The sequence below is a fragment of the Physeter macrocephalus genome, chromosome 6 (genome assembly GCF_002837175.3).
Source record: "Physeter macrocephalus isolate SW-GA chromosome 6, ASM283717v5, whole genome shotgun sequence".
Taxonomy (NCBI): domain Eukaryota; kingdom Metazoa; phylum Chordata; class Mammalia; order Artiodactyla; family Physeteridae; genus Physeter; species Physeter macrocephalus.
This window is the reverse complement of record NC_041219.1, coordinates 37,924,563-37,934,756: the sequence shown is the minus strand read 5'-3', so window position 1 is coordinate 37,934,756 and position 10,194 is coordinate 37,924,563. Positions and strand designations below refer to the sequence as shown.

Sequence of the window (10,194 nt, the reverse complement as noted above, 5' to 3'; positions counted from 1 at the left end):
GGAAGGAGGCTCAAGAGGGAGGGAATATGGGGATATATGTATACATATAGCTGATTCACTTTGTTGTACAGCAGAAACTAACACACCATTGTAAAGCAATTATACTCCAGTAAAAATATTTTTTTAAAAAATTTTGATGTCCCTATGATAGTTGTATGGACGAAATATATTGGATAATGCTTTTCTTCTTGTGAAAAATTTTGGTTTTTCATAGTAATCTATTTATACATTTTTATTTTTATACTGATGTATTATATCTATACATCACAATTTGTGACTTATTTGAAAGTGCTCTTTTGAAAAATAATGAAGAAATCCAGGTAAAGAGGGATAAAAATGTTTTAATTGTTGAAATACACTGGTAAATTGAGTGATTTACATTTCAGTACTAAGTGGATACACATGATCACTATCAAATTAAGAACTTCCCAAATATCTGACTAACCATCAGTGACAAGTCCTTGAAAACAGTGTAGAATTAACATGATGAGATGCTCTGATCACACACAGGTAGAATGGGAGACTCAATGGCTATGAAGTATTTGTAGTTACATAAGCCTTTGACTAAAGAAAATAGGAAATTAATCGAAATGTACATACGGCATGCAAACCTCAACAGTTTAAGTACTGCCATGTAGTACACTGTTCTCAATAAAGAAACTCCTCTGATATTTAAATCAAGCTGAAAACCAAATAGTAAAAAAGGAAAGAGATAACAGTAAGAATCAATTTAACAATTTTACAGCTAAACATTAACATGAAGTAGAAATAGTGAAAGATAACAGACAAATATATTACTTTGGGTAATTCATCAATAGTGCCTTATTATTCTAAGTTATAAATAGATGAAGGATTTTGTTATATAAAAACTATCAAAAAAGTATCAGTGAAAAGACATGATCTTCATGAGCTGTGGGGATGGCCAGGGTGAGAACGCAGCTGGGGCACAGCAGCCAGCTGGGCAAGAACCCTTTGTAAGCTTGTCTTCCGCAGGTGGACCAAATATAGTTCCATATACGTGTGTTGTTTAACCAATTCCTTTCTAGTACCACAACATTCAACATGTACCCGTGGTTTTAACTATAAACTAAGAATTTGGGGTGGGGGGGGGCGACTGCTTAGAATTTCCTTGGAAATGTCTGTGCACGTTACAAAATCCCACAAAGCAAAAATTCCATCCAGATCTTGATGAGCAGGCTATGAAGGCAACAAACAAAAAAGGGAAAAGAGTTAGCAAGCGTGAAAAGGCACCACTTAGATAAAAACATGTCAGCGTTAAGCCTGCAAATTATTTACTGATTTTCTTTTCAGTAAAACACATGTTCAACATCTGTCCAGTATGGATTTGAGACTGAATATGTGGCCAGCACAGTGTGAAGCACTGATGACACTTATATGAAGAGACAAAGTCAGGTGGAGAGAGAGACTTCTAAACTTATAACCAAAATACAACAGGAGGATGCCTGAACCAAGCTACATGGCAACATCACAAAGACACCAACTGCTCAGCCACAATCTATCCCTTCCTTGTTTGGTCAGACCCTCTTGGGAAGAGGGGCGAGCCATCCACTTCACCTCGAGCTCCCCCAGGGGATCTGACGCAGCGAGCCCATCCACTGGCATTTGAGAAGCATCACTGTGCTGGCAGCACTCCGTATACCTAAATGGGCATAGCTTTCACCCTTGGGTCATCTAGGGAAGAAACTACACATTTGTATCGTGATATAAGTAACTTTGATTCTGAAATCATTCCTCAATTTGCTTCAAAAAGTAACCAAGTCAACTTTGAAGTTGGGTCACTGAGTGAGTTCGGTGGATTTATTTCTAGAGAGGTTTTATATGTTCGGTCAAAAAAAAAAGTGTCTCCAATCTTTTCCATAAAATGTCTCTTCTCATCGGGGTTTCTGCTCAATAATTTAAGCTCAGATGCCATGCATCCAGATACCTCACAGATAAGTACCACAATGGATGATTAGCAATTGAGTAAATGGACAGCCTATCAACTTAGAAAACTTTTCAGATAATTCAAAAGAGGCAAATGGATTGTTTAGCAATAGAGGAAAAGAATGGCGGAAATTGAGAGGAGAGAGGGATGGCAATAAAATAGTTTTTATTTTTATATTGATAGCCATGAGCAGTAGGGAAACATTCTACCTAGCTGTCTAATGTTATGTGGGCTGACTAACCAGCAATAGAGCTCAACTGTTATCAGGAAATTTTAGATCCATATACAAAGCTGGACAATCATCTTGTCTAACTCTGTCATGTAAAAACTGAAATTGGGTGAAGCTGGGAGAAGGTAAGGGATTCATCTAAGGACCTGTGTTAACAGCAGAGCTACCAAGTCTCCAGATATCTATCTACACAGCACTTCTTCCCACTCTATTCAGATGCTTTTTGAAATACACCCTGTTTTCAGGAGGGTAAACACTAATATATGCTTACTTTCAACTAGATTATCTTTTCTATTTGATGCAAAGAGTAAAACTACTGCTGCATCAGGGAAAACTGGCAGGGAACTTAGAAATCTACATGAGAGTTAGAACTCTGTTAAAAATACTAGAAATAGAAAATCTCCAGCAAGTTCCTAAAGAGAAGCTCAACACCCTAATGTGGTTATGGGCACTAGGGAATAATGCTCCATAATGCTGTAGCCTTGATGAGAGGGTCTTTGAAGAAGCAGCTGCCCAATATTGTTGTATTTCTTGTCCAGAAGAAACAAGTTACAGCTTCCATGTCCCTTTTCTCCAGTAGGAAATCTTATTTGTCTCCACCTGTGAGCTTATTCTGCAACCCATCCCATCCCAGACACCAGCATCAGTACTGGCCCTCAGCCAGAAGCTGGTTCAATATCAAATCAGTCTTGCTTCTGATCTACCAATGGCTGGATTCTGGTTACAAAAAAGGATGATGGTACAGTGATGATGATATTGATGGTGATGATGACAATGACAATTATAGCAGAAGCTACCATTTACTTCACATTTAATCCTAACAAGAACCCTTCAATAAGCATCGGGGGAAGAAACTTGCCCAGCTCGTAAGTGAAAGAGCCTGAATTCAAATCCAAGGTTGTTTGACACCCAAAAGAGAATGGGCCATCTCAGGAGACAGAGCATTCCTGATCACTGGATGTTCAAAAGAGGTGGGATGCCGGGCTTCCCTGGTGGCGCAGTGGTTGAGAGTCCACCTGCCGATGCAGGGGACATGGGTTCGTGCCCCGGTCCGGGAAGATCCCACATGCTGCGGAGCGGCTGGGCCTGTGAGCCATGGCCACTGGGCCTGCACGTCCGGAGCCTATGCTCCGCAGCGGGAGAGGCCACAGCAGTGAGAGGCCCGCGTACCACCAAAAAAAAAAAAAAAAAAAAAGGTGGGAAGTCATTCAGCAAGACTGAAAGACAGTGGGGATCTAAGCATTGCATGCATTTTGGTCCAGGTGAACAGAAACTCTTTTCCTCAATGGAAATGCTGCTCAGTATCTTTTAGAGACTAGTAACCAGACAGTAGTTAATCAATGAAAGCTATTTTTCTTCTGTCCTTGTTCTTGTTAATTCTAACTCCAAGCTCTTCACCAGGTCCACAGTGCTTCATCTTTTAAACATGGTCTATGATTTTACTATTCCTTCCTGAAAAATTGCATCTTTGCACACTGACGATTGCCTCTCTCTACTGGAGTTTTGGTACTGGTACATCTTCTCTCCGTATATCAACTACCCCTGACTATTGCCAAACATTTAATATTGATCCTAATCTAATTCCCAACCTCTCTAGTCTCTCCTCGTCTGTCACTTCCAAGGTCCTAGCCCCTCAAAGATTTTGGCAATGAAGAGTGAAACCCTGGTAGTCTAGGCAAACAGCTTGTTCTTATTAAATGAATTAAGTTACATTTGAAAAAATATTAATGAAAAAAAAAGTAACTGCAAAGAAAATTGATCTAATCATTAAAGACCTCTTTACAATAAACTATATTGGGATCCATAGATTTAACCACAAGATGAGACCCCTCCTCATACTCAAGTTCGAGATTTCTTAGAAATATAGAGCATTAATATCTACAGTTCATTCATCCAGGCTAAATGTATAGAATTATTTAGAAAAATATACAGTACCTCTTGATTATTGTCATGATATTACTTTCTTCTAATCTTAAAAAAGAGAAAATTAAGAAAAGTTAAATGTTCAGTTATAAAGAATATATTCTAGTTTCCTACAAAACTACAAATAGTTGTGACATATATGTATTTGCTAGTCTAAATCATCGAGTAGAGAAAAACCAATGAGGAAAAAATAACCATAGTATGTTAAGAAATAATAAAGGCTTGTGTACAAATTAAATCAAATATTACATATATATAATTGTATGTGTACATATTAATAGTTCTTTAAAACCATACTATCAGACAACTGTACAGTGATTAGTAAATCAGCATTCTTCACCATGAGCCACACTTAAAAATTTACTTAAGGGACTTCCCTGGTGGCGGAGTGGTTAGGAATCTGCCTGCCAATGCAGGGGACACAGGTTTGAGCCCTGGTTCAGGAAGATCCCACATGCCACGGAGCAACCAAGCCCGTGCGCCACAACTACTGAGCCTGTGCTCTAGAGCCCAAGAGCCACAACTACTGAGCCCATGTGCCACAACTACTGAAGCCCACGCACCTACAGCCCGTGCTCCGCAACAAGAGAAACCACCGCAACGAGAAGCCCGAGCACCGCAAAGAAGAGTAGCCCCTGGGCTTCCCTGGTGGCGCAGTGGTTGAGAGTCCGCCTGCCGATGCAGGGGACATGGGTTCGTGCCCCGGTCCGGGAAGATCCCACATGCCGCGGAGCGGATGGGCCCATGAGCCATGGCCGCTGAGCCTGCGCGTCCGGAGTCTGTGCTCCGCAACGGGAGAGGCCACAACAGTGAGAGGCCCGCGTACTGAAAAAAAAAAAAAAAAAGAGTAGCCCCTGCTCGCCGCAACTAGAGAAAGCCCATGCGCAGCAAAGAGGACCCAACACAGCCAAAAATAAATAATATAAATAAAAATAAATTAAAAAAAAAATTTACGTAAGCAAGACGCTATCTACAAGGCTGCAATCGTACCTATTATCAAAAGAACTTCATTAGCCCTGCAATTACTAACTACTAAAACTCAGAAAAAGGAGCCTCCACTTCATTTCATTATACAAAAGACAGTTAATTTTCTTCTAATCACCAGACTACTTATCAGTCACATTTATAATATATTATAGGAATGTACCTTTATGTTCTACAAAAACTCCATAAACTTACTGAAATGTTTGCTTTCATTTTCACACTGATCATCAGTGAAATTAACAAGAAATTTAAAATATCCATGGAGCATAACCACAAACAGAAGCTAAATTTTGCCCTAGAATTACTCTCATCATGTGGGTGGCAATTTCAACAAATGATTACAATGAGCAGATATGGTCTTTTTGGTTTTTTTTTTTTTAAGGCCGCACCAAGCGGCATGCGGAATCTTAGTTCCCCGACCAGGGGTCAAACCTACGCCCCCTGCAGTGGAAGCACGGAGTCTTAACCACTGGACTGCCAGGGAAGTGCCGGCTATGGCTCTTATACACAGTTCACTGCAAGTCAGTAATATGTAGGGTGAGTCAGACAAGCTGAAATATACATTTCATACGTTTTTCACAAAACAAAACAATAAACATGTAGAGAGTAAACATCACATGGTTTTACTTACTTTTTCGCACAGTCTTTGTTTGATTGGACACCATATTGACAGTTTCAGATGGTAGACCAACATACACCCCTCCATAGTTTCTTGATGAAAAGAAGCAGAGATAGAAAAATCAGACCAAACTACATGGTTACTAAACATTTGCAGAAAATGATGACAGCATGGGGCCCTTCAAACAATTATAGAATTATTAAAACAACTCCTGACTTTTCAAAAGTAGAATTCAGAATATTATTGTCCTTGGAGAGATAACTGTTTTTCTATGTTAAAAAAAGAAGCTATATATTAAAAAAAGAAAGCTGTGTAGTAGAATTTTTAGATATTTTACTTGCAATGAGAAAGAAGAGAAGTTGGGATTTTTAGAATTTAGTAGAGTAATAAATATCAGTAGCGTGACATGTTACAGTTAATCAGCCAACATTTATCAAGAATTCAGAGTGGTCAATGTGGTATGAGGTGCTATGGACACACAAACACACTTTACCTGTAGGTAGATATAAAGTGAGGAGGAAGAGAGAGAGATAAGGAGTAATGAGAGTGGAGCGCTGCTAATCAGAGGATGGAAGGACAGAGAAGGCTGAAGGAAGGAAAAGATGTCATCCAGTTTTAGAGAACAGCACATCCAAAGGCCACAAGATGGAAACTAGCACAAGCCATGTGCACAGGACAAACCAAGCTTGTTTGGAAGAAGCAAAGATTATGGTCCCTGGGCAAGATATTTATCACACTGCATGCTCCTACCTGTATTCTCTGTGCCAAAAGTTTTCCTGGTGGAATCTGTATTACTGGCAATGTGCTACAGTGGTCGATTAAATGCATGAGTTAAATTAATTCATGTTAAATTAAATCCATGAGGTGGGACCAAAATTATTCAAATTAAAGGTAGCTTCAACACCAAACATACCTCCTCTTGTCATCTTCTGTTATTGATTCTTCTGTTCTAAAAGGTCAAAAACATTTGCTATGAGCCGTTTGGTTACACAGTCAAAGACTTCATTTTTGGCTCTGAGAAAAGAGGGACTGACGAGTTAAAGCCAATTTTGTTTATCTCAAGTTCTTCCATCGAGTATTTCTGTAACACAGGATTCTCTCTTCACCTCAATCATTTATACACTAAGAAATTGGCAGTTTTCTACTTACCAAAAAGTACAAATCCATCAAATGCCAACAAGTCCAATTGCTGAACAAAATCCAAAACTGAGGTAACCATAATGGAAAAGAATATAAAGAAAAGAATGTCCATATGTGTATAACCGAGTCACTTTGCTGTACAGCAGAGATAGGCACAACACTGTAAATCAACTAGACTTCAATTTAAAAATTTTTAATTAAAGAAAACAGAAAACACTAATTCGAGGGACAAAAAACAAAAACAAAAAACCTGAGGGCAGCCAAGACTGGAAAGAGCACATAAATTGGGTGTCAGGAAGCCTGGGTTCTTGTCTGGCTGTGCCACCCGCTCCCTGTGTGACAGGCTGTGGGCAAGTTGCCGGCCTGTATCTCATCTGTAAAATAATGGGGTCGACCAGATGACGCCCAAGGTCCCTTCTAGTCCCAGCACACTATGAGTTTGTGTCTCTTATGCCAGTTCAGCAGCACAATTCTAGGTATGAAAGATTTCTTTAGTGCAAAAAGAGTTAAAGTCAATTTAACTTTCTTTTATATAAAAAAACAGCCGTTTTATACATGATCTACTGCAAAGAGAAGAGGGAAATGTTCAAAGGAAATTTCTGGAGGGAATCACTACTTTAAAATGCACAGTATCTTTCCCTGAATAAGAGAAATCCATATTCTACTAGAATTCCTTGGCATATTTTTAGGAGGATCAGGAAGCTTACCTTGAAGTACTAGCTAGTATACATTAGTTACTTTTCTGAAAGAAAAAAAAAAAAGATTCAAATGTATCTCTCTGAACTCAACATGTAATTATAAGGGGCTTCAGTTAAGAAGAAAGCAGACTGAAAACATCTAAACAGCTTCACTGAATCTTTTAATTGCAGGGATTGTCATATCATGGTTTCACACATTTAAAAGCTGTGAATGTATATATGCACATGAGATTTTGCTTCATTGCAACAGCCCGTAAATCCGAAGTCTATAGAGAAAGGAAGTGGAGATTTGGAAATTATCTGTTAAACACTAGCCATGCACACAGAAAATACTCCAATAGAGGGCAAAAACCACCCTGCAATCTAATTTGTCCAAATTGAGCCCATAACCCACTTTTAATTATCAACTTCATTTATCTCTTACTAAAGTTGGATCGTTTTTTAATTCAAAGGTGTCAAAGTCATACTGTATTAGAACTGGTGCTATGCTTATTGAACTGGTATAACACTTTCAGGTGCTGTTTACCAGTTTTAATTAAAATGGATTTATAACCCGTTAGTACACATACTAGGAAAAATGATGGTGACAAACTCGTTCAAGATGATCAGAACTGTTTACTCTGGTTCTGAATGGCCAACATTATGATGAAATTGTTTGTGAAGCTGTAACTGGCAGATTTGGACATATACAATGTCTCATTTTTTCTCACAGATATTCTTTTCATATCCAATGACATATCTGTGTATTTTAAATCTTTCCCCTTTTGCCTAATCCATCTTAAGGATTTATTCAGTGTTTTAAAATATATTTAACTTCCCCAAATGTAAAAAAACAGTGAATTATTTTTAATCTATTATCTCTCATAAATTATTCAATGCCCTAAAACCCAACTGTGTTCTCCTTGATAAAATTAATCAACAATCTTACGCATCTAATTTGCAGGAAATGATAATGTGTCTGTCATATTTATTGGATAACAAATTAAGCTTCAGAGATATTACTAAATCTTTAAAAATACCATTTATAGGGGGCTTCCCTGGTGGCGCAGTGGTTGCGCGTCCGCCTGCCGATGCAGGGGAACCGGGTTCGCGCCCCGGTCCGGGAGGATCCCACGTGCCGCGGAGCGGCTGGGCCCGTGAGCCATGGCCGCTGAGCCTGCGCGTCCGGAGCCTGTGCTCCGCAACGGGAGAGGCCAAAAAAAAAAAAAAAAAAGTCAGAATAAAAATACCATTTACAAAGACTTTTCAGATGTCCGTTCTTTTAAACTTTTAAGTAAGTTATAATGCCTGTCTTTGTCTACATGCTCCCTTCCTTCCACAAACAATTATTCTATGATACAAAGACTGGAGACTAAAGACTACATGGGTAAAAACAGCCTCATCACTGAGTCCTTCCTGTGTGTCAGGTACAGTGCCAGACACTTCACACGCATCAGTGCTACTCCTCTCAACAGTTCTGAGAGTTTACATCTGAGGAAATAGGTTCAGAGAGCTAGGTAATTAACAAATACGCAAGACCAACGTTGAAACCCCATCTATCTGACATGAAAAACATGCTCCACATTCTAATTCACCACTCTGCCTCTCAAATAGGAAGATGTGAAAGTCAAAAACACTTCCAGTGACAAACCAACATGTTGGCTTCCCCTAGAGTGGGCACTGCCTCTGTACCACTCTTGCAAAAGCTTTGAGCCTCACCCCTGTCTCACAACCTGCTTGTGTAACTGCACCAGGCACTTTGCTCGTAGGATTCTACTATTTCCTTTAATCCTCATCACAATCCTGCAAGATGGGTATCAGCCACATTTAAAGATGGAAAACTGAGGCTCTGAAAGGTGTAGCAGCATGACCAAGGTTACAAGGCCAGGTAATAGAGCCAGAATTCAAAGCCCAGGTTGTGTGGTTCTAGCTCCTGCTTCATAAACTGTGAGCCCATGCTAACTTGTATCAGAGAAACACCCCCACCTCCCAAGCTGGATCTCTCTGATTTTTACCATCCCACTTATAAGAGGGAAACAAGATGGCAGAAGAGTCTTAGTCAATGTTTCAATAGCATGAGACCTAAACCTCTATGCTGCCAGGGACAATCAGTCTTTGCAGAATTTGTTGAATGGCTATATAAATCATTTTTATCCCAATAGAAAACCTCTCCAGATCAGCAGTTATATTAGACTCTATTCATCTGGACAACCCGTTTCAAATTGAGGTTAAATCAGAAAACCGTGGTTGGTCTAAACCAAATCTCCTTGCGACAGAGAGGTCCAAGCCACTGTGTTTAGCTGCCTGAGAGCCAAGTGCTGCCCTGTCCTGTCCAGGAAGACAGCATCCTCCCAGCAGGGTGATGTGGTCCTGCCCCGACTAAACAGGCTGTAGCATTCGAAGAAGAAATGGTTCATCAAGCAGCAATAAAGATTCCTGGTAAAAGGAAGGCCCAGAGATGTTAAGCCACAGGCCCTGAAAAGCTGGCGAAATTGTCTCATGATTACTAGTGACTCCAGATGGTCATCCAAAAAATATACCTTCTGGGGGCTTCCCTGGTGGTGCAGTGGTTGAGAGTCCGCCTGCCGATGCAGGGGACACGGGTTCGTGCCCCGGTCCGGGAGGATCCCACATGCTGCGGAGCGGCTGGGCCCGTGAGCCATGGCCGCTGAGCCTG

The 10,194-nt window shown here is 40.0% G+C and overlaps 1 protein-coding gene across 1 annotated transcript in view; it reads right to left on the bottom strand.

The window, feature by feature from the left end:
- Positions 1-321: 321 nt before the first annotated feature.
- Positions 322-10,194, bottom strand: part of C6H12orf75 (chromosome 6 C12orf75 homolog) — a 39,382-nt gene continuing 29,509 nt past the window's right edge. The window contains exons 3-6 of the mRNA XM_024127389.1: positions 6,614-6,649; positions 5,713-5,792; positions 4,110-4,145; positions 322-1,197 (exon numbers count right to left, since the gene is read on the bottom strand). Coding sequence (XP_023983157.1) covers positions 4,141-4,145; positions 5,713-5,792; positions 6,614-6,649 — 121 coding nt within the window. The 3' untranslated portion in view covers positions 322-1,197; positions 4,110-4,140. The remainder of the gene's footprint in view (positions 1,198-4,109; positions 4,146-5,712; positions 5,793-6,613; positions 6,650-10,194) is intronic.